Raw genomic sequence first — 24,854 nt, 5'->3', positions numbered from 1 at the left:
ATTAGCTTTGTGATTGGCTGAGAGGGGACCAGGTTGTGCCGTCTTCAGAGGGAAAGAGGACCTTTGAAACTGAGGTGGTAGCGGCGGGAAGAGAAGTGAAGCAGAATAGAAGATGAGCTACTGGCCACGGTTGTAATGGCGGCGATGCTCCTGGTGCCGGCGAAGACTTGGCCCTGTCAGTATTATTATAATGAGAGACAGAAACTAGTGAAGCCCCTTCATCCTCTAGCAGGTGTCGCGCAGCTCTGAGTTCATTATGACCAATTAGAGTGAAGAAAATACTAATTATACCTTGGTTTCTAGGTGATTAAATACTAGGTTGCAGGTAAATTGCAGGGATAGGCTAACTGTAATCCCCCTGTGATCACTGAAGTCGTTTTCATTTTGAAGTCACTTTCAGACCGTCATTATGAAGACTTTCTCTGTATGTACAGTATTTCTGTCTGTCTGCTTGTTACTGTTAGAAGAAAGAAATAATCTCACTGTGATGTCGCTGATCCGTGTCCCTCTGATTATCACTCTCTCCATTTCGGTGCCACTCTTTGATTTTAAGAACATGATCCATTTTCATATTTTGTATTTTACTTACATCTGATCTTCGGTGTGTCTCTTTCTCCGTCAGGTTGCCGGTGTTGGAGTCGACGGCCTCGTCTGGTGACCTGTCACGACCCCACCACATCGTCTCGGTGGTGCCCAACCGCTACCCGCGCTGGTTCACGCTGAGCCACATAGAGTCGCAGCAGTGTGAGCTGGCCTCCACCATGCTCACCGCTGCCAAAGGTGCATATATTTTCACAGGAACAGATATAAACGTATACTGTTGTAGACAATTGAATTATACGCTGCAGTAACTGTTTTTTATCGTTGTGGCTGACAAATAATTGCAGCGGGAATCCCTAAAACTTTCCTGTGATTTCCGTGTGCCCTCTAGGCGACAGTCGCAGGCTGGAGACTGTCCTGGAGTCCATCCAGAAAAACATTCACTCCTCGTCTCACATCTTCAAACTGGCTCAGGACGCGTTCAAGATTGCCACTCTGATGGACAGCCTGCCTGACATCACACTTCTCAAAGTCTCTCTGGAGCTGGGACTGCAGGTACACAGACACTACCACAGTGTTTAGTTAGCACCAGTTGGTACCACTGAATCGTAATTTATGTCTGAAGACAAATGATAACCAAAACCAATCTTTTTTAAATATGCCTGCTGTTTCATTCACTATGCTTGATATTAATATTCTACGTACAACAAGCTCCTATACTGAGTAACTGTAAAACTTCTTTGAACTCTGGAAATGAGCTTTCAGCTCTCGTGGAATATGTATTGGAACATGGGAACACCATGAGGGAAGTGTTTGCACTATTGGGTGCTCTTGTTCCCTAAAAATTGGCTCCCTAAAAATTGACATTACCATTATATAGCCACGCAGAGTGATCAACCTACCTCATGACTCCCATGAGATGTCGTCTACCGTGCCATCACGGTGTGTATCCTGTATGCGTCTGAAATATCTGGATGTCGGAAAAGGGTTGACGATGAGTCAAAGGACCAAATCACCATTTCCTTTCTCTGGGTCCATGTTCCGTTCACCTGACAGATTAAATTGGATGTGAGACTGTTGTTACCATAAAGTTGAAAAGTGATTATAGGGAAAACATTCTCATTCAAAATTTACAAACATTCTTTATTTAAATTTCTTTTTAACTTCGGAACGTTTGATAGTGCACTTTGATTTTATGCACAGAACCTTTACAAATGTGGTGAAAAGCTTTGTTAAATTTTTCCATTGACATTTGTCAAGCAAGCGTGTACAGCCAATGTTAAAGCAAACTGATCATGGACTAACTGCATTTCTTGAAATGTCCCCATATGTTCCATTATTTTAGTGTTAACCTTGAAGTTTAATCTTCCATCTTCCACAGGTGATGAGAATAACTCTGTCCACATTAAACTGGAGGAGGAGAGAGATGGTGCGCTGGTTAGTCACATGTGCCACTGAAGTTGGTAAGTCACCCTGGTTAGTAAACAGGGTTGTTGTTTTTTTTCAATGCTCCAGTTTTCTGTTCATTTCTAATCATTCTGCTGTGTTTGTTTTCCTGCAGGTGTGTATGCGCTGGACAGCATCATGCAGAGCTGGTTCACCCTCTTCACCCCCACCGAAGCCACCAGTATCGTGGCCACCACTGTCATGTCCAACAGCACTATCGTCCGCCTCCACCTGGACTGCCACCAGCAGGAGAACCTGGCTTCATCTGCCCGCACCCTCGCCCTCCAGTGTGCCATGAAGGACCCCCAGAACTGCGCCCTCTCTGCTCTTACACTCTGTGAAAAGGACCACATTGCCTTTGAGACAGCTTACCAGATTGTACTGGACGCGGCAGCGACAGGGATGAGCTACACGCAGCTGTTCACTATAGCACGCTACATGGAACACCGCGGTTACCCGATGAGGGCGTACAAGCTGGCGACCTTAGCCATGGCTCACCTGAACCTCAGTTACAACCAGGACACGCACCCGGCCATCAACGATGTGCTGTGGGCCTGCGCCCTCAGCCACTCGCTGGGGAAAAATGAGCTGGCTGCCGTCATCCCCCTGGTGGTCAAGAGTGTGAAGTGCGCCACCGTGCTCTCGGACATTTTGCGGCGGTGCACGCTGACCACGCCGGGGATGGTGTCGGCGCTGCACAGCCGCAGGAACTCTGGGAAACTGATGTCCCTGGACAAGGCGCCACTCAGGCAGCTGCTGGATGCAACCATCGGGGCCTACATCAACACCACGCACTCGCGCCTCACACACATCAGCCCGCGCCACTACAGCGAGTTCATTGAGTTCCTGGGGAAAGCGCGGGAGACTTTCATGATGGCTCATGACGGACACATTCAGTTCACCCAGTTCATAGACAACCTGAAACAGATCTACAAGGGCAAAAAGAAACTGATGATGCTGGTGAGGGAGAGGTTTGGCTGAGGGTGAGGCTGGGGGTCACCAGAAGCACCCCCCTCCTGACTCTAGTACTTTTCTATTAACTTGTGTCTGCCTTTTGAACTTCTTTTGGACTTATGAAATAGACAAGTAAAAAAGAGGGATGTGACCTGTAGAATGAAGCAAAAAGAGAAAGGAAAAGATGACAAAAAATCAACAGAGCCACACGCGGTATTATTGTTCTTGCTGTTGTTATTGTTATAAACATTATTACTATTATTATTATTATTATTATTAATAATATTATTACTACTATGTGTACAGAAGTGTTTTTATTTTTCAGAAGAGAGGAAATTTGTCAAGTTGTGAATGTTGTGTGTATTTCTCTACATGTGTGCGAGAGGAAATTGAAAGTGAAATGGCTTTTTTATTTTTATGATTTAGAACATGATTTTTTCCCTTTTTTTTTTTTGGTGTATATTGAGTTATATGTTGTCAAGTGGCTGAAGCCCTTCTACAATAGCGCTCATGTGCAAACAAACAAACAAAAACAAAAATGAAGAAGAAAAAAAAATGTCTCGGCATCCTCAAAGAGAAACTAAGGCTTTAAACCACACAGAGCACCTCCCTCTGTCCCGGGCCCTCACCGATGGGCACTGGACGGCACTGCACAGCTCGGCACGGCACGGCTCGGCTCAGCACAGCTTGGTTTAGCACTGACAGGAAGCCGCCATCAGCATTTCTTCAGACACAGCAGCAGCAGCAGCAGCAGCAGCAGCAGCAGCACTTGAGCAGCCATTAGTTTTCTCTGGGTCCCAGACATCAGCTTCATCACACACAACAACGCTCTTTAGCCAACTCGTGTTGTTGTTATTGTTGTAGTCCCCCGTCCCCCCCATAATGAGTACCTGTTTCACCTGTTGTACAGAGGACAGTAGGCGGGCGCTACAAGTGACGGCACATTAGACAAAGATAATTAGTATTATTGTTACATTGATGTAATGTAGAGCAGCTGTGATTTTTTTTTTTTTTTTTTTTTTAACGGCACAAATTTGGCTAAAATAACTGATGTTCTGTAGTTTGAGTTTTCTAGTTGAAGCAGATACCCAGAGGGAGACGACTACCTCATGACACGATACTGAACCTGCTCCCAATTTTTATTTTCTGTTTTGCTATCGTGGAATTTATCATCTCTGATAGCGGACAGTGTTAATTGAACAAGAGAATCACTAGTGAGACCAAGGTTATGAGGAGAATCTGAGTCAGATTCCTGCTGAGTGTTCCTGCGGCTCGGCTCTGCTGCACGTCACCGCCCTGGCATCGGTACTTCTACACACACACCCCCCCCCCCCCCCCCCCCCCCAAAAGTTCCCCCAGTCCCCTCATCTCTGCAGCCACCATTGAAAGGTATTTTTCGGACTAGGCCAGTGTCATTTCCCTCTGTGCATGTGAATCATAGAAATTAGACTTTCTGCTGTTATAGTTCGTTGTGTGGAACCTTCAGTAATTGTCAACCAGAACGTTCTCAGGGATTTCTCTACACAGGAAAAAGGCGGAACAAATGAACGACTGACTACAGGAAAAAAGACAAAAACACGACCCAACATGAGCGAGCATTTATTGTACTCTGTATATATGCCATAGTATATGTCTGAATATGGAGGATCTGAAAGTATATGTTAACTAATTTATACAGAGTATTCTATGTAATGTGAAATACTTGAAGCCGCTGTAGTTTGCTCTCTCTCGCTCTCCTTCTCTTTCTCTCTTTTGTCTTCTCTTTTGTCTTTTTTTTCTTCTTTTTTCTCTTTTGTTGAAAACAGAACATATCAGAAGGACTAGACTGACCGCGTTGACTGGCTCTTTTTTTGGACTCACAAGGCAACATGTGCTCATACTTGGATACGCTGTGTCCGATCAGAAATGCAGGTTGAGTCAAATTGGTGATGAGGGAGAAAGAAAAGAAAAAGCATTAATTCCTGCTGACTAAAGCACAGGAAGGGGAGGGAGGTAGACTACTTCAGGCCATTGGACGATAAATGTTTGAAAACACAATACAGGATTTCTTGACGTACTTAATTATGCATGTAAGCTGTTGTACTAGTTTTCCATGGTGCGAAAACTATAATGTGCTTTACACAGGAGCTAATTGGAGAAGAATCTTGTTTTTATAAGAAAAAATCAAGTATTATATGTCCGGCCTTACATGCATTTAAGGACGTATCTCGGCTGAAGTAATATAACCCTTATCAGAGTAACTTAATGGTCGTGCAACTCAATAAGACTCACAGTGATGAATATGCACAGGTTCAATCTATCCTAGATTAAAAGCTGAGTCTCCTCAGTTCTCTCTTCCATTCACCACTGCATTGCCAGTGTCTCCTCTGCAATGTTCAGCTGTCCTCTCATTTAATTGCCTTTTTTTTTTTTTAATCTTCTTCTTTATATCAGATTTTTTTTTTCTCTCTGTGCATCTTTTTCTATATTGTGTTGATTAAAGATAAAAAGCAGCCTTTTCTCTTGCCTTGTCTTAACGCTTTAAAGTAACCAAACAGGAGATCTGTCTAACAACCAAACGCGTTCTAAGAGGTGCGAGACAACCCACCTTGGTCCCAGCTTTAGTGTCCTTAATTAGTAAGTGAATGGCTGTGTAACTCATGCTTTAACAAAGCAATTCCTCACGTGTGTTTGGTGAAAAAAAAAAATACATTGTCCAGTGTCTCTTGTTCTCTTCAGAAACAATTTCCTCTGAGTCTTTCTAGCTGTTTTATTTCATTTTTATTCTTTTTCTTTTTTTTTGGTTTGTGTAGGAATCTTCTGCTCTCCCCGTTTATTTATTACAATGACCCATGTATACATGCTTATGAAATTAAGATTTGATACACCGATATCAATTTATTTATGTAACTAAATCACTGTTTTATAATCTTGTTAATGAGTCAGTAATTGATTTTTTTTTCTTTTTTGTTTTTTTGTTTTAATAAAAGTTAGTTTTTTGAAATGTTTATTTTTGTCTTCTCAGAGCTGGGTTGTTTTTTTCCGCACCTGGAAACAGGAAACAGGGAAAAAAAATGTTTTTTGCAGTTTTGTCTCAGAAGGTCTGTCATGAATTGTTAAGGAAACGAGGGGCTGGCGAATCTGCAGGCGTGCATCGGTCAGCGTGTCGGCGAGAGCCGATTGGTCGGGACGCTGCTGATCTCCATCAAACAGCCGTGTCAGACAAAGACAGAGAGGGATCACTCCCACTGGCAGCAGCCTTCACGCCGTCATCTCGGGGTCGAGATGGGCCAGGAATATGAAAACGTATCAATTGATATTCCATATTGTCATTGTAGCTTCCGTCAGGCCGCCGGGGCTCAGCCAACCACAATAACCTGTTTACATGCATCCGACACCGACACCGGTGCCACAGGACGACTAAATCAGTGTATGTAGCTTGTCAGGTGTGTTTGTGTAGACATGCTTTTGTGCATGCTCCTTCTTGTATGCATGCCTCTGTGTGCCTGCGTGTGTTTTCTTGCACACACTGTGTGTGTGTGTGTGTGTGTGTGTGTTAAGGCCTTTAGGGAGTGAACAGGAACAGGTGGTAGCTCCAGACTACAGGAGCTCCTGACAGCAGAAAGGTCCCCAGACTCCCAGCCCCTCATTAAACATTGACACAAAAACACTGCAACTGTCTGCGTGTGAACAGTAATGAAGTGCAGACGGCTACACCGGCACACACACGCCGCAACTTAACGCAGCACGAGCTCCCAGTCCGCGTTCCCCGTGTGTGTTCGTGCACTGTCCATCTGTGTGTGCGCTCATTAATGAGCCACGTTTGTCCATAGAGGTGTCCACTTAGATATTGAGGAATTTGTCAGGTTTAGTTGCAAAGGCGCCCGTCTGCTGTCAGATGCCAGACAGAGCTGTCCATTTGTTGTGATGGATGCCTGGCCCTGTGTGTGTGTGTGTGTGTGTCTGTGTCTGTGTGTGTGTAGAGTAAAAACACTCATGCCAGCATGTGTATCCATGCGCGTAAATGTACACTTTCTGTGTGTGTGTGTGTGTGTGTGTGTCTGTGTGTGACGCGAGACCACTTCCTGTGAGTCCGACCTGTGCTCAGGTCCCTGCTCAGTTCCAGTTGGTAATGACGTCCCTTGGGTGCCGCGTGGTGCAGCAGCCTCCTCCGCTCCGTCTCACTGTATACTCCTAATGACATCATGATTACACACTGGCCCCTTTCATTCCAAGAGCCCTCTTCCTCACCATCACCATCAAAACTATGTGGAGCATCCCCTCCCTCCCTCCCACCACAGCTTCACAACACATCAATGCTTTGGCATTTTCTTGCAGAACCGTAGATCTGTATGTTTTATAGTTTAACCCATAGAAAAAAAATGTTGTAGTTTTTTTCAAAGTCAAAACCTGTGTGTGCTACAGGAGACTTCATTCTAACAGAACGTAAACGCTGTTCAAAGGGGAACGAGACTTCAACAGACCAGAGATCAGAACTTCCAGATTCTTTACACGGACAAATCCAGCCCTGGAGCACATCCCGCACCGTGTGTAGTGAAGCTTTTTTTTGTTTTGTATCAAAACCCTTCTCTATTTTTAAAAAAACTTTTATTTATGGAAATTAAAAAACACATTTCTCCATAAGCTATTCACAGTTGCAGGTTAAACATCACCAGCTCAACACCAGTAGTCCCGAAATGGCTGTAAAAAAGAAGAAGAAGAAGAGGTGGTTGATTTAGACACATTTATGCCACATCATTTTTATTGTTGTTTTGCATTATTTTGATATCCTATCGAGTTCATTCTTTTAAAACTCATAGATACTCTTTTATTGTTGAATGAATCCCACGATAGTGGAGCCACTGAGAGTCACAACTCAGCTGTGGCAAATTGAGATTTATGCTTTTCCCTTGCAGCTGCAGGAACAAAACTGTGCCAAAGTTGCCATATTCATCTGAAATTGACCCAAAAATCCGAAATGCCCGATTTAAACCGCTGAGTGTGTTTTCCGGTCGTTGGCGATCACAAGTAAAAGACTGAATAAAAGTCTTTTCTTTAACTTTTATCATAATGAACACTCTCCTTTTTGTGTAGCCAAGTTTGTAACTTCTCCTGTTTATCAAAGAACAAGAACTTTTCTGCCTGAGGTACTTGATGCCCAAATTATTCCCTGAAGAGTAAGTATTTCCTCCACCTAAAGGGGCAGTGAGCGACTTTAATCGAATAAACTCTTTGCAAAAACCTGCGGATATTTCCTAAACGTCCGCTAGCAGTCGGTTCCGCGCAGTCCTGGCTCTTTACACTGAAAGCAAAAAGAAATGGTGCGGGCCGCAGCACACAGCATTGAGAGGCGTGCTAGTGAATGATGCTACGACTCAGGGGTTTTGGCCTAGTGGCTGGCGCGTTGGCCTCACATACCCGAGTCAGTGAATGGAAACGACATCAAAGACAGAGACAAGCTTCCTTCAAAATCGCTTACTGCCCCTTTAAAGAAACCCAGTAGCCTATAATGCGCATCACCTCCGGGGATCCATAATTCAGTGATCTCCCCGTCCTCTCCATCACTCAGCGATGCAATGATAATCTTACAATGATCTTTTCAGTACTTCAGTCAAACTATCTGGGAGAGTCCGTAGAATGCACGTTTGAAGTACATGAGAATGTAGTTCCTCTTTCGGCAAAAAAGGTCCAGGGGCCTTTGCGGTGCATCGAGGTTGCTATCATTACAGGGGAACAAAAAAACAAAGCATCATAGGCATGTGTTCTCCAACACCGCCTGCAGCATCAGGCCGGCTACCACAGGGACTGTCTTTTCCTTTCCTCGTCGTCTTCCAGAAGGCCGTTGGAGCTTGATCTCCTCTCTCCCCCTCCATCGGCCCCGAGGCATCTGATTAAATGCTAATTAAAGCCGTTAGCGCTGCTATCACTGCTGCTAACTCCTCTCTTTCTGTCACAGAGATTAATGCCCCTCGTTCATCATCCCACCTCGCCCGAGCCCGAGTACCTGCCTGGCTCACAGAACCTGATCAAGTCGTCAGCCCCGAAACCGCTCTCCGCGCTCCCCCCAGCTCCCCCCCCGCCGCACGAAGATGGACGAGGGGTTTAAATTTTAATTTGAAAATTGCCCTCAATTACTTCTGCGGCGACCACTTGCCAGAGCTTCTCGTGTGGTTGAGTGGGAAGGGGTTACAGCAGCGGGTCAGTGGCCGTGATGAGCGATAAGGGGACATTAATAAGAAAGGCAGAGGTTCATTTAAAAGCAGAAAGGACAGTGGGAGCAGCTTTCTCATTATTTAACTCCCCCAGCTTTATTTAAAGGACTTTATTTAAGGATACCGAGTTAATGTGTCCTCCAGGACAGACGGTTAAAGCGCCTGACAGAGTGAGAAAGTTACGGCCATAACTTACACCCTGAGCACACACTGTGGTGCCATCTTTTTTACGTCTTTTGACATTCTCGCTGTTTTCCGGCGAGGCGGAACAGGCCTCAGAGGGACATAAAATGTTAGAACAAAGTTACACACATCATTTAATTTTATTCTTTCACAATTTCTGGCCCACAAATGTTTTATTGCTTCCAATATCAGTAATCATTATAAGCTATTGGATGATACGGAGCTATGTATAACAAGTCAGCCAAATGTCATCGGAACCAACACCAGATCGGGGAGCTGTGCCCTGGAATACGCAGCTGCTCTGCAGGGGCCTATGTTTTATGCATATCATTTTGTTGATGAAGTTTTTCCTCTTTCTCCTTACAGCAAAAAGGTTTGTGTTTGTGTTGAAGCTTTGCTACCAGTTGCCTGTGTGATGTGAATATCCCCGTCAGCACATATGTGTGTAGGGTTTTGTTCGCGGTTTTATGAGAAACAAACTTCTATGATATTACTGTCATTTCCACACTTTGCATACACGTCCCAGCCGGAGAGCAACGGACCTGAGCCAACGCAGCGCAGTCATCCAACAATTTTCAGAGGACAATTAACAAATATACAAAGATTTATGCACCTGCGACCCCACTATTCCCACCGAAAAAAATACTTTCACTTCATCTCTCACTGTTATTGCCAACACTCTGCCGGATGCCTGTCCAAAGGCGCTAAATCTGTCTGCCAGTGTTTATAATGTCATAATGAATGCTGCGAAATGGAGGAAAACGCACTTGACTCCTCGTTTCCTCTCCTAATAGGTTTCACAGCCCTGGACACACATGTACAGTAACAGCATGCCGTGTCTTTGTTGCATCTGAGAGAAGACATTGTAGAGATGCCATCCGAGCTGAGAATGACTTCACACCAGGCTCCACATTCTCTAAAGGCTTGCAGAATGGCCCTCGGAGCCAAAGAGAGCGTCCGATTCCAGGTAAAGTGGCGTTTAATAGTGTTTTGCAGTGTGTGCTCTCAGGAGCTGGGCCTGCACTGCAGGAATAAACAACACCGTAATCAAGGTGAGCCGGCTTCGCAGGAAGAAATAGCTTTAACATTCCAGTGCTCTTTGATTAAAAAGCAGAAATTATTAACAACATGATGTCCCCCATTCACTCCGTCATCCGTCCACAGCCTCTTTTTTTTCTTCCCCGGCAGCGGCAGGCGCCGCGCGTCCGGCGAACAGGAACAAAGAAGTGGGGAAGAGAGACAGGCAGAAAGAGGGATGGAGCGACAGGAAGAGGAGAGAACGAGAGCATATATCAAGGCCATTTTCAGTGACATTTGTGCTCTCGTGGCGGAGAGCCACCATGAATATCAATATGAACCCATAGAGAGGAAACAGGTTTTTTTTTCCCCCACTTCACACTGGGCTATTCATGCACACAAGAAATCCATTCAAGTCAATGTAATGGCCAATCTCTGAGCATGTGCATGCTCGTGTGAACAGTGCTGAGCCTCGGCTCCACGCCGTCTCCCTCCCTCTTCACGAGTGTGGCTGGGCTTGTGTTAGCGGAAAAAACACTCTGTGTCAAGTGCAACTGTGGCGAACACTACAGTATGTAAATCAGACTGGATTAAATGCTTGCATGAGTTGAGCTCGACGGCACCAATCAGCAACAGCTACCAACCAACAGTTTTCCTCTGTGTCACTTTTTTTTTTTTTTTTTTTAGTACTGGGGGGGTGTTTTCACACAGCCTCTCCTCTCCCTCTTCCTCTGGTGCTCAGAGATATAGAGTCAAAGGGATGCAAATCTACCCACTTCCTTCCTCCCCTCCCCCATCTGCAAACACAGATAGCCCCAGGCCAGTCCCAGGCCTTTCTATATGCAGAACCAGTGACAGGAGTTACACACCATTCTCTCCCTGTAACATACTGTTCCCTCCCTAACAAGCTGCGAGCCTCAATCTCTGGGCTGCATGTTTGAAGCTGTGTGATTGGTTGGGCGCGGTAATAACAATAGGGTCAGTGTGCCGACTACCTCCTCCCTGTTGCACGTGGATCTTCACCGCCTCCTCTCTCCTTGCCTCTCCTGCACACCTTTTTGCGGGTGTATGAGTGTGTGTGTGTGTGCGTGCTGTATCTGTGCGAATGTGGACGGTCGGCTCCTGGTTTATTACTTTAAGTTGTCTCCAGCCCCTGCGCTAATCCCTGTCTTCTTCGGGGAGGGATAACAATAATACAACAAGATCCAGAGGTACTAATGAAATCCTATCAGGTTTCTGAGCCTGAATGTCAGAGAGGGAGAGGGAGAGAGAGAGGAGAGAGAGAAGTGAGGAGACTGAGAGTGTATGAGGTATTGATTTTATAGAGACCAAAGCGAGAGAGAGAGAGATAGAGGAGGGAGTGAGGAGGAAGGGAGAGGCGAGGAGGTGCAGTCATGATGAGAGAAAGTAGTCACCAAGAAGCGACTGAATAAAGAGCAAGGCTTGAGGATGAAATAATCAGAGAGAGAGAGAGAGACAGGAAGCGAGTGAAAGGAAGAGGGGAGCCAAAAGGAGGGATTAAAAGTGGATGTGAAAGTTGGGCGCGAGTGGAGACAGAATGTTTTCTCCTCGGTGACTGAGCATGCAGCAGCTAAAACACATCAGCTCTGACTGAAATAGGTTTCAGACCCAGACCAATTCTCCCTCTGTGTCTCAGCCAGACCCACCATTCGCCCCTGGGATTGAATTAGGCCTGCCCCATTATACAGTTGCCATGGGGACCCTGACACCTCCACTGACGAAGTGAGAGCCACGCAAGGCTGAGTTGCTGATCAGAACGTGTGTGTGTGTGTGTGTGTGCGTGTGTGTGTTACTGATATGTGTATCTGCTCACTCTGATATGTGTGTGTCTGGAGATACCACTCAATTTATGAACAGATTGAAATAATTGGTGCCTTTTACAAGCTGCATCCTCAGCTAATATAAACGGCTGATTTCTATTCACAAGCCCTTCACTTTGTTGATACTGTTTTTATATGCATTATTTATGTGGTCAAATCAACACAACACAAATGTATACAATGCAAATGATGTCCCTGTCTTGTGAAGAACCACGCGCTTACCTCATCAACATAAAATTTTCATTAGGTTACAGAATCGATTGTCATGTAAACAGTTTATTCAGTGCAAAGAGAAGAAGTTTCTCAACTAATAAAGAAACACTTTGCTTCTTTATGCGTAGGCTCAGTTTATTTTTTTAAAAAACAAAAACATTACGCGATTGGATGTGCTTGGTTTTCCTTAGACAGCAGCAGAAAGCCATTCAATACCACAGCAAAATCCACAAAGGAAAATCTAAACAATTACAAAGAAAGAGGAAGACCTTGTTTTATAATGTGAAACAGATCACCAAGACTTTTTCTCATTTGGTCTCAATTTTCATAAACCAAGTTTTATTGTCACATAACAGTCAAAAGTAATTCCACCATGTTAAAAATGAAAACCAACATGAAGTTGATGGATTCCAGTCTTTAACGCTTTGTCTGTGTTGGGAACAGAAGTACGACAAAGTGAATGTCACTCCTGTTACATTTAATGGTCTTGACAAATATGTTGCCTTGCACCCAGCAGTCATGGAGCAACATTATTATTCATTTGTTGTCATGATTCTGGCCACCTGGAAAACGTAAGTCCATTATTCACTCTCCTTTTAGCTTGGTTTTGGTCTCCACCAGCTCCTGGAAATAGCTCCGGAGCTGAGCCCTAACTTTCTGTCATTTGGTGCTGGGCAGGTGGTGTGCAGTGTGTTTCGCTGAGCTGTTTGGCTTTAAACCACTGCCTCCTCTGACTGGAATTAGGGTAATGGAGGCTACATCCATACTAATACGTTTTCATTTTAAAACAGCATTTTTCAAACATCGGTTTGAATTTTAGGTGCCCAAAAAGGGTGGATGGCATAACATTTTTATTATGTAAGGGCCAAGTTGTTCTCCAAACAAAGTCTCTGTGTGGATGTGTAGTAAGTTTGCTGACAAAGGTATAATAATAATATAATAATATTATCGTCCAATATAACTATAAAATGGGTGTAATTTATCATGTTTAGTTGTTGCAGTTTGATTCAAAGGTGGGACAAAACAAGAACACTTTCATTTCTCTAATGTAATAAGGTATACATTTGTATTTTTCTAAGTCCCTTTGTCATCCAGACACAGTTTTCAATTTTCTTTTAGGAACATTCTGCAGATTAGCTCAGACACTGCTCATCAATTTGTAAATATTTATTGTACCTGCATCTATTCTTCTGTTTTTTTTGGTTCTCTAATTTTACTTTGCCCCCTTTAAGAAAATCAGTGCTACAGAGATTCCAGTTAACCACTCACACACACACACACACACACACACACACACACGCTGATACTGAAAGCAGATACCTTGTCTGTCTCTTCACATTGGAATTTTGTCACCAGCACAGTCCTAATGCATGGCCAGAGAAAGGATGCCACCCACAGCACCATCTGGCTAATGCCCCGTCCTCGTGCTTATGAATTACGCTAAATTGTGCCCAAGAGAGAGAAGCCACATGTTCATTATGAAAGCTGCAGGGGTATTAGAGATCCCCTGAGTCGCACCAAACGAGCTGCATGTCACAGGACGGCGTGACACACAACACGAAGCCATGACGGGGAGAGAGAAAAGAAGAAGAATACAACCTTCTCCAGATTTAATGGGATGCATTCGTCAGGCAACCTTGACTGAGTTCCGACAGGGCTGATTTCGTATTGTTCAACACTGATCACCTGTCCTGTCGGAGCAGAATACACACAGTGCGGTTGGGAACGTTTGGTAAGGCACGCTGTTCCACTGTGCCTTTCCAGGAGCCACTGTAGGCTGGGTGAAACCAAGAGAAACTGCGCTGATGGATGTCACCCCCAACACCGAGTGACACTTGGACCTGAGCTGAAACATGGTGGCCATTTTGTGGCAAAATGCTTACAACAGCAGCCACCGTGCGGAAACCACCATTAGTCGTCTTTATCTGTGTCTTGACCATCATGAGACCAGCTTAACAGCATCTGTCAGTCCCTGCAAACCCCCCCTTGCACCATAAAAGACCAGGCCCCCTCAGTAAAAAGAACTGAGGCCAGAGAACCCAGTGGGGACCCATAGGAAGGTATGGAGAGAAATAAAATGCTCCGAGTTTTTTTTCTGTTTTTTTTTTCTTCCTTTCCATTCCACAACTGTGTGCCATGCATCGCCATGCAGGCAGATGGGGGAGGTGGAGGTGGAAATAAAACATGCATGAGTCGCCTGCAGCCCAGGAAAATAATTACTGTCATTTAGCAGACATGTAGAGGAGAGCAGTGCAGCCCAGTCTGCCCACAATATACCACCACAACGCCTGCATACCAATGAACTGGAGGGGAAACGGAGAGGGAGGGACGCGCCGGGTGGGAGAGAGTTGTGCGAGAGGTGGCTCACTGTTTCCCTGTTTGACGGTAGGAGATGCCACTGTTAATTTTTGGTACGCTTTCATGTGTCACTCACAGCTGACGGAACTGTTGTCATCAGAAGAAATCGAACAAAGGGAGTCCTCTTCTGTCTCTCCCCTCGTGTAAGTTCCAACTCTACTCGGTCTGGGTCCAGCGGTCTCAAAAGGCACAAGAAGTTCAGTACATTTCTCCAAAGATCAGAGAACAAGATTTGACCCCTTTGCCTCAGTCGGAACTAAATCATGTGTTCCCCGCGTCTGTTTTACCATTCTGTCACTCATCTCCTCTCTCCCTCCTGCCGGAGATCTCCTTTTCTCTCGTCTTTTGTCTTCCCCTCCTTCCCTTCCCTTTGCCTGAAGTCAAACCACAGCACAAATTTATAGGAGGTGGAGGGATGCCAGTGGAGGTCAAACGCATGAGCGGCTCCCTGTCCGCCTCCCCTATCATTCTTTATGGCTGATCTAGTGGTGGAGCCTTCATTACCCTGAATTATACGCTGCGATTATTACCGCTCCCCCCGGCCCATGCAAGGCGTCCCTGGCCTTATCATCTTATCATCCTGCCCAGGAGGAGCGTAATGTGGGGAACTCGCGATATACAGCGCAACATCTGCCTCCAACATGATTCCACTGCGGATCTTTGAACTTTACATCCTCACATCCACAATGTGTGATGTATGTGGCATACGACTGGGCTCACAGGCTTATTTGTGGAGAGCCATAATGGACTGCAGAGACATATCGTCTGGTGGGCGTGTGGGAACTGCATTTACGTAGCTCAACTCCATATATATTCTGCAGGTTTAATAAGACTTAAGTGATCCCTACATGATTGAAATTAGGGAGTTCTTCACACTGGAGCTTGAGCGAAAAATAATCCACCTGGCGCTGGTTCACGTCCTGTAGACTTTCTGGTCTATTATTAGGTCCACTGCACCTTGCATGCAAGTGTTTCCAAAGTGATGAAAGTAATCAAGTACACAGCCCACATTTTGGCCCCTCAAATACGGCTTCCACATGCTTATTTGTAGTCTTTTTTTTCTTCCCATCTGTTTTTGATGTATAAGGGAAACCCAGCGATGAGCCAATGGCTAAGAAATGTGGCTACTAAAGGTACTACTAATGTGCCCCCCCGTTGTTCCTGATTTTCTGGTCTTCTTCCTCGGTACAAATTACATCCTGAACTTCAGACTGCACCCGTGTTGTTGTTGTTGCTCTCTAGCTCACCAACATAGCAACATTACAAGTGTCTTAGCACAAGTGAGGCGCCAGTGTGGAGGCCTGATAATCTGGGAAACCAGCGGGGTGCTCAGAATGCAGCAAGCTTCGGCAGTCTTGATATATTGTTTTTTGTTTTTTTTCACAACTAATATTCGAGTGGGCATGGTGAGAGAACCTGCACTGCATCATGGTGTACATACCAATGCAGGCACGGACACAGTGGTGGCAGACGGGGACTCGAGATACACTGCAGCAAACTTCAGCATCTCAGCCACAAATCAGAAATATATCTCCGGTATGCTTGCAAACTTTTTGCCTTACAAATTTCTTTCTGTGATATCGAACACAATCAATTTGTTTGTTTTAGTCAAACCTCAGTGGTAGCAATTGCACACCAGGTGGAGCTGAGAGTACGGTTATATTTCCTTTTCCACTTAGAAATGTGACATCAAGCTGAAATCAGCTATCAGTTATCTGGCCCCAAAAAAGGATTGAATACTGGTTAAAAGGAAACCCACCATTGCTCCTGTTTTTATTGAAATTGCAGCAGTTCAACTTCAGCGCTAAATCTTAAATGGTACAAAGGTGAGGAGTTAACTGCCAAAGGGTAAATCAAACAGAACATGAAGTTAATTTCCTAAAGCCGCCCCGACTTGTGTTGATTACTTACGCCGCCTTTGTCTGTACAAAAGGCAGCGCTGGTACAAACTGTGCTACGATAGCCGCCGATACATCATCAGGACAAAACTGTACTGCAGGGAGCAGTGCTGAATGTTGCTGTCGGAGTGGCGAGGAAAGTCAGGTATCAACGGAAGACAAAGTGGTTGGTCAGGGGCTCATCCTACAGCAAGATAATGACACGAAACATAAGAAGAAAAAGAACGCATGAAGAGCAGCACAGTCTCCAGACTCCAACCTCGTCCAGCTGGTTCATGAGCGGGAGGCTGGACAGAAGGTGGAAGCAAAGTAAAGTACTGAATCAGTGTTGGATCAAACTTTCCTAAAGTTTCTTGTCTGTTGGACGTGTGAAAAACATCTTCAATTCCTTGTTGTTAAAATCTCTACTTGTTCATTTGTTCTACATTTTAATTTTTCAGAAACACTGAAACGATGCAAGTTTGAACAACAGTTGGGAAAATGGAGATGTTCTGAAATGTTGGTCCAGGTTGGAATAAGTAGCATAACATTAGAATGAAACTAAAATAAATGTCCAAAAAATCCCATGAAAAGATGAAAACAAAACATAAACTGATCCTGCTAACAAGTGTTGTCGGCGTCTCCAAAGCTTTACGGAGCTTATTCCTTTCAGCCATAAAAACCTCTGTCATCCAAAAAACTATTAGAAACACATTGAGCCACGCACCATTGCACCGGGTGATCCGTGGCTGAAAATAGCCAAGCAAAAAACACCGTTTACTCTTGTTTGAGTGGTTTCCTTAAAACATCAGTGTCCAGTTGTTAAAGGAAATTATTGAGCCCTTTATATGTTATATATTTTTTAAAGATCTATGTCCTCTGTAGGAGCTGGGCCGAGTCAGACAGGCTGGGGGAGTCAGAAAGCACAGAGATGAACTTACACATTCATGAACATATCATATCGTTTAGTACGATTAAAGCTCCAAAACACCAGGTCCAACAGTTCCCACCGTGCATCTCAACATCCTCCCTCTCTGGTCAACACCTCTCTGTGAGACTCCATGCCTCAAGTTTGCAAAGCCTCATCAGAGTTATTTTCTTTGACCTTGGAGACTAAGTTCCCGCTGAGCCACAGAAGAAACAGTACGATCGTTTTAACAGGCTGAGCAGTTCGGCCCAGGCCAGTTCAACTGACCAAATGTGTACTATACAATCCTATTGCCAGACAAAGACTGTCAATATTAGACAATTCTGAAGAAAAACTATGGAATATGCTCAGTTACAAATTTGTTTGTTACTAACAATGTGTCTGCATGACAGTGGTGATCTGGTTAAGGTCAGGGAATGATCGTGGTAGGGAAAATAGCTTATGGTTAATTATTGTTAGACAAATAAAACACTTAACTAAGCACAATTGTTTTTACTTTTGTCCTTAATGTTGGCACTAGATATAAATCACGACTTGCATAAATGTCCTACATGAACTTAATTCCTTGGTGACTGGGCTGGAAATGGAGCAGAGCCCCTTTAAGTTAAGTACAAGTACTCCAAAACTAATTTTGGAAAAAAATAGTTTAAGTTCCATCACTGGTGTGTAAACTATTATTGAACTTCTTCTCCAACTTCTTCTTCTTCTTTTTGCCTGGCTTCCAGGGAAACGAGACGAAGACTGAAGGTGAACTTACAAGGCCACGTAACACACACAGGATCATCCTCAGCCACCGGCTCCACCAATGGGCACAATTACTGAACCTGTGCCGTATCATGACTCGAGTGCGTGGGTAGACTCAGTGGGGGGTCGTAGACAGGGTTTGGATCACACACACAGACGTACATGTAGTCCCCCTCCTCCCCAACGCGCCGCTGTATCAGGCAGCCAGGCGGGGGGGCCGGGAGCAGCAACGGGGCTATTAGGACTCCCAGGGACCCTATCGATCTCCTCATTGATCCCCTCCTGCCTCGGCTAGTCGAGATAACTGCAAGGTTTTTTTTTGCAGCTACTACAGGAAAGAGCAGGGAAACACTACAGACAAGAGCACACCTAACATACGAGGATGCACGTGGAAAGCGTGGTCGCAGAGCCACTTAGAAGCAGAGGGAAAGTCTGAAAAGTCAAAAACCTTCCTTCCTTTCGTCCTCTGTGCCCCACTTTCCTTGCCCACTTACCTTCTACTTAGTCCTTTCCTCATGTTTAAGTTTTGAGGTGACTTCCTCTTTCAACATACACGACTCACATTTGTTACATCTCTTTTATCCGTGACAGCATCTTCAAAATGATAAAATGACGTCCGAGGCTGGAGAGCGGGGAGAAAGATTTTTTCTTGGAGATTTATAACCTGCGACAAAATATAGGGGGGAGGGAAGATTTCCCCAACCTTGTATGACAGAGCATCAATTTTATCAAAACCAGGCCGGTTGGAGCCTTCGCCCTGCCTCCGAATGGATTGTATTAAAGTTACACATGTGACCAACGAACTGAGATATTTTTACCCCAACGATGAACCTGTTGAACGACATATGGTATGAAAAAAGTGATTGTTTCAGTTAAAAATGTTAAAAATTCCTTTATATAATAGTTTCTACCAAGCAGAACTGCAGGGGTCCGGCTCAACTGCCGCCGGCATTGATGGCAGAAAACAAAGCAACACTGCCCCCACTGGACCTCTCTTGGTACTACGGCTGCAAATGACTTGCTTTAGTACAAGCAGACTGTGTACAGTATATACTTCATGATAATCTAAACAATCCAATAATTGATGTCCACTCACTCTGTGCATGTCTTTTTTTTGTGTGTGAGACCATATAACAAGTGCTGAGTGGGCAGCGTGACCCTGACGTGTATTAATGACGGAGGGGGATGGCAGGTCGTCATCAGAGTCCAGCTGATTAATAACCGGCCCTTGACTCCTTCACTCCCTCACAACTAATGGATCACTGTCTCACAATGTCTATAATTATCACTCAATAATGAGGTCTAAATGAAGGTGTGTGTGTGTGTGTGTGTGTGTGTGTGTGTGTGTGACACCAAGAGGGAGATTCATTTAAAGATTTACAGATGACAAGTGTAGTAGACGACACTAAATGTATTGGCTGTTTACATGTGCATCTCTTCAAATACAGTATTTAAATGGACTCTTTGACTTAAAGGTGTCAGTATGATGTTGAAACTGAGTGCACAGTGTAATGGCGATAGAAAAAACAACACCATCCGTGTTCTTATTGGTCCCCTATAAGCCTTGCGTTCACAATGTCCCTCTCTTGGCCACCGGGACGTGGTTTCCATGGATGAATGATGACTCGATTTACGGCACAAAGGAACTGCATCACATATGGTGCAACCGAAACAAAGAAGAGAACACCGTTCTCCTGGTATCTATCCCAGGTCATGGAAATGAAAGATCAGCCCCACGTCCAACAACTACAACAGTAAATTGTTACTTATAGTAAATATGGATGCATAAGCAATGATCACCCAGTAAAAATACTCTAAAAAATATTTATTTTTTTCGACTTTAGAGGGCCGGTTCAGTCAAGTTAGAAGAGCACACTGTTATCTTGTTTTTTTTACGGAACAAATGGTTCCCAGTATCTGAACAAATTATCATTCAAAAATATGGACAGGCTACTGAAGCAAAATGTAAATAAACGAGTGGAAGAACAATCAATGCAGTTGCTTCCAACCCAGGGGTACGAGAGGTGAAGTGAAAAGTTCAATGAATGTGAAAACGATGTGAATACACTAATGCAGCTTTTCAAAGTCGCACAATCTCATTCCAGCTATAACCCTGAACACGGATGTGTCAGACAGCGCTCTCCACCTCCGTCACGCACATCGGGTGAAGGAGCATCTTTCAGCAGGACGGTGTCCGTACCTCTAGTGTGGCGAGACAGACACGCACAGTCTTAAAGCTGGTCTGGAAGTTGGTGGTGACCACTCACATTGTCTTTTTTATACTTTTTTCTCATCACCAATTTGCATCTGCACGGTTGGATACTAGGAGCATTAGCCTATATGATACAGTACTGTAGGTTTTCTTATAATCTGGGTGAGCCAAACCTAAAAGTTGATTTTTCCTATTTTTATATATATATATATTTTTTTTACTTTGTGCCCGACAGGTGCATATCAGACCAACAGCTCCATCCGACGTGGGCACCAAAGGCACAAAAACACACACACTTGCATACAGGGAATTTATACAAATACAACAAGCCTCTGGAGGCGAGCAGAAAAAAAACACTTTGAAATGGGATTCCTCGCCTACAGTGGATCTGTTATAATGACACAGACTCTGCAATCCCCTCGGAGCGATGACGCATTCCCAGAGGAAAATCACAGGTGAACGCTTGTTTCTGAGTATCTGCTATAAAGTGCACCGTGTACTGCAGTGTCATCTGCCTGTTTTTAAGACTGTCTTTTCAGGTCAGCTCATTCATGCTATCAGTCCGGACCATCTGTGATAAGAGTCATGGAGATAGAGTTGTCAGATAAGACACTATCTACAGCACAGGGACATGTTGCTCACGTCGTCAAGTACCTGCACTGTACGGAGCACCAGCGTTTCCCATTTCATGTTACACCAGACTCCTGCGTCACTATTAAGTGCCACTATTAACACTCATTACTTGGCAATTCTGACCTATTAGGAACACTGTATCTGATGTTAACCTGTAAAAAAAAAAAAAAAAAAAATTTGCAGAGCTCAGGGGATTAACTTTGCATTGGCAGGACAGATAAGGTTCATAAAACAATAACAATCATCGAGTGCCAACGAGAGCTATGGATGACTGTGCTGCACAGCTAACACGTGTAGCTTGGGGCTGAGGGTAGATTTCATTCATAAAGGGCCATCCGAGAATAGACTAGATGTTGAGACAAGATGATGCTGACCAATACAGGTCAGGGAGGAAGAAGCAAAAAGTGAATTGCTTGGCCATGCAGCCAAGCAATTCTCATATACCCCTGTCTCATATACCCCTGTACAAGAAAAACATAGTGAAAACATGCATCCTGTGCACGTGCTAATAAACGTGTATTCAAAGCTTTCACATGCAGACAATAATAGATCAAATTCATAGCTTCAATTGAAAATGAAAGAATTGTTGTTTTGAGCACCGGATCTAGTTTTAGGTTTGGCCTGCTTACCTCATACTTTATTATTCAGATCAAATATTTTCAAATTCAAACTGTGCTCAGTTATCTTCTTGTTCAGTAGATTACTATGCACAAGGTGCAAGTCCAGGTTAAATAAAACAGATGCATGGAAAAATAACTGGCAGACCGTCGCTGTGCTCTGTCATAGCTCACGTAAACAGTTGTTGAAAAATTGCACACTTTTGGAAAATTAAAACTTGAAACGTTTATATTTTAACTGTAAACTCTATCCGAGGCTGTGTGATCGTCATAAAGATTCGCCTTTTATTACTTTTTGAGGAAATAACTACAGACTTCTACTTAAATCAGCTTGTGACTCCTCATTACATTTTCTGGTCCTGAACTCTGAGTAGTTCAAGAGGGATTTATCTTTCTGAGATTTCGAGACAGTTTAATTTGAAAGATTTGTACATTCCTCAAGAAATAAAGGTATCCAGTATTTCACAAGAGGAAAAAAAGCTGATATAAGAGAAAATATAGTTTTAATCAAAGAAAAAAGGTAAAAACTGAATTTTTTTGTATGACATTTTCTTTCTTTCTTTCTTTTGATTATTATGCCGTACACTCATGGGGTAACCCTTTCAGTTTTAAATCCTATTTAAAAGGTTGGGAACCACTGAACTTCAGCTTTCACCAACACAGGATAAGCCACTTTTTTTTCCGCCAACTTGTAAAGAGCACAATATATGGAGATATGAAGTTCACACCTGTCCACTACCGTGTTTAGTCTATTGTTGTATTATCAGCTCTCAGCCGAAAGAATTTTCTCAACGTTTTTGCCTCTAGCAGCCATATCTCGCTCATCCTTCTGACCCCAGATTAATACTGTGTTAATGTACAACCGGGGAGGGAGGAATATTCCAGCCAACTCCCTTTACGTCTGAGGAGGCAGAGAAACTGTGCACACACTCACGCACCTTCAACTGCAGCAGCATGTTCAAATGTGGAGAGGGGATTTATCTGAATGATAGGTGAGTCTAGCATCGTCCTGTCCTGAGGGGATAAAACTACAAACCTCCTTAAACATCTCGTACCTAAAAAAACAGAGTTATCAAGACTTGTGAGGGTTTTTCTCCATCAAAGGAAAAAAAGGAGGAAAAGCCAAACAAACGCAACGAGTGACTCGAACGACCATGAATATGATGAAGCAGCTGTGGTCTCTGGCGCGCATTGCCCTGCCCGGTGTGGGATTTGCATCGGCGTGCGTCGGGGCCTACCTGGTGTCCCTGGAGACGGAATACACCTGGAGGATCGTCCTGGCCTATATCATGATCGTCGTCGGCTTACTGCTCATCCTCATTGGGGTCTTCTGGACGATCTGTAACAGCATGAAGAGTAAGATGTACCAGAGAGGAGGAGGTGAACAGCACATCCATGTCTACACTGTTGAAAGGTAAGACCTCCCGTGAGCACTGATCCGAACTCGAGACGCTCATAAGAATGACAACACTGTCATTTGATTTTAGCTATAAAAAAAACAAAACACACACTTTGCAAAGTTAGAACATTTCTTCCTTTGTGGAGGAAAATGTTTGCCTTTTTCCCCCCACATACTATTTGTTAGCTATTTCGAAACTCATTTTAACCCTTATTCAATATTTCGTGTGAACTCGTAGCACTTGGCCAGGGACAACAGATGAAGATTAGGCTCTTTCAGCCCTGGCATTTTTTCTGTCGATAAAATACTGTTGATAAAAATGTGCATTGTACCCGTAGGGCAAATAAAACGAAGCAATACCGCATGCCCTTAACATATCCGCTGTCTTTCCCCCTGCAGACCAAGCTCCTTTCCGCCCTCGTACGAGGACTCCCAGGGAAGCCGATTCTCCTCCGACGCGGCGCCCGAGATTGTGGTGGTGGTCGACGGCGTGGATGTCGTGATGAGTCCCGCTCCTCCACTGTACAGCCGGGACAGCTCCGAGGCCCCAGACTGCACGTGGAGCTGGGAGCAGCCTCCTCGATACAGCCAGGTCGAACGTATTCAGCAGGGGCGGGTGGACGCCGAAGAGCGGCGGGAGGCCTTATCCAAACACTGAAGGATGAACGTCGCCGTGCCGTCTGAGAGACAAAGTGCCGATATGAGACCCTTCCAGGGCTGAGCTAAGTTCCAGAAAAAAATGGGAAGGTGCACCGTTGGATCGCTTCGCTGCACATCGATAGACCACGGTGACATGTTGACATCACCTTTGTGCCGTGGATCTACATTCAGCGCTTGACCTCTGAACTCTGCTGAGGCTTGCTCCAGCCCAGAGGTATTTATACAACTACAGCCCGTGCAGTCAAACTGCGGTTCTGTGTTGATGTTACTCAGGCGGTTATGTCTCTGGCTCTCCCGAAGCAAGGAAGAGCTCCACATTTGAGGATGAACTGATGACAAATAACCAAGGACAGTATTAATCCAGTTGGTGTCCATCAATGTGCTAATTGACAGACATTATTTATTATTTTTCCTGCACTGTAGTTCCAAATTGTGCACTGTACGGTAAGCTTGTATTTTTTTTTTATGTTTAGAAGTGAGTGATGCTGTCCCTCATCTAGGGAAGTTTGTGTTATGGAATAAAAATATCAGGTGATGAGCCATTATACTGCTTGTGCCAAGCGCATTTCTTTCTCAATATTTAGCCAAACGATATATATTATATTGTATAAACTATGTATATATTAGTGTATTATATTATATTGTATACACAATGTATAGCTCCTACTTTGAAAAGTCAATAATGACTACAGTAAATAGTGTACAACAGACAAAATACAACACACGCCCCCACTTGAACCAGGAATATTATCAAGGGCAGTATATTAAATCCTTAGGCCACCTCAACATACCATTTGTCAGATTTTTATGCCAAATTAGATTTTTTTTAACTGGTGAGGTTTAAAACCTCATTTACGGTGCAAACCTGCACAATGTTGCTGAAAAGAGATTCAAATTACACCAATAAAATGAGGATTTGTCAAGTATAATCCATTTTTTGTAGACTATTCCAAGTGGCTGGAATAAAACCTGTATATATACAGTCTATGAATAAAACCTTTATTCATTCTTTGAGTATATTTGTCTGCATATTTCAGTCTG

The 24,854-nt window shown here is 44.1% G+C and overlaps 2 protein-coding genes across 2 annotated transcripts in view; both read left to right on the top strand.

The window, feature by feature from the left end:
- Positions 1–5,927, top strand: part of LOC118313421 (zinc finger SWIM domain-containing protein 6) — a 43,724-nt gene extending 37,797 nt beyond the window's left edge. Inside the window, exons 11-14 of the mRNA XM_035638829.2 lie at positions 623–780; positions 932–1,095; positions 1,922–2,003; positions 2,102–5,927. Of these exons, the coding sequence (XP_035494722.1) occupies positions 623–780; positions 932–1,095; positions 1,922–2,003; positions 2,102–2,967 (1,270 nt within the window). The 3' untranslated portion in view covers positions 2,968–5,927. The remainder of the gene's footprint in view (positions 1–622; positions 781–931; positions 1,096–1,921; positions 2,004–2,101) is intronic.
- A 16,736-nt stretch (positions 5,928–22,663) lies between these two features.
- On the top strand, positions 22,664–24,356 carry LOC118313972 (transmembrane protein 252-like). Its single transcript, XM_047329101.1, has 3 exons — positions 22,664–22,746; positions 22,859–23,168; positions 23,553–24,356. The coding sequence occupies exons 1-3, from the start codon at positions 22,740–22,742 to the stop codon at positions 23,809–23,811; spliced, it is 576 nt and encodes a 191-aa protein (XP_047185057.1). The 5' UTR covers positions 22,664–22,739; the 3' UTR covers positions 23,812–24,356.
- The last annotated feature ends 498 nt before the right edge of the window (positions 24,357–24,854 follow it).

This window comes from Scophthalmus maximus, chromosome 19, assembly GCF_022379125.1.
Source record: "Scophthalmus maximus strain ysfricsl-2021 chromosome 19, ASM2237912v1, whole genome shotgun sequence".
Classification (NCBI taxonomy): Eukaryota; Metazoa; Chordata; class Actinopteri; order Pleuronectiformes; family Scophthalmidae; genus Scophthalmus; species Scophthalmus maximus.
Note: the sequence above shows the minus strand (reverse complement) of the source record. Positions and strands in the feature narration are given on the sequence as shown.

Bases quoted from the DNA above. Each gene is read 5' to 3' on its own strand.
- LOC118313972 (XM_047329101.1), top strand. The intron at 23,169-23,552 runs GTAAGACCTCCC...TTCCCCCTGCAG, and splicing joins CATGTCTACACTGTTGAAAG to ACCAAGCTCCTTTCCGCCCT.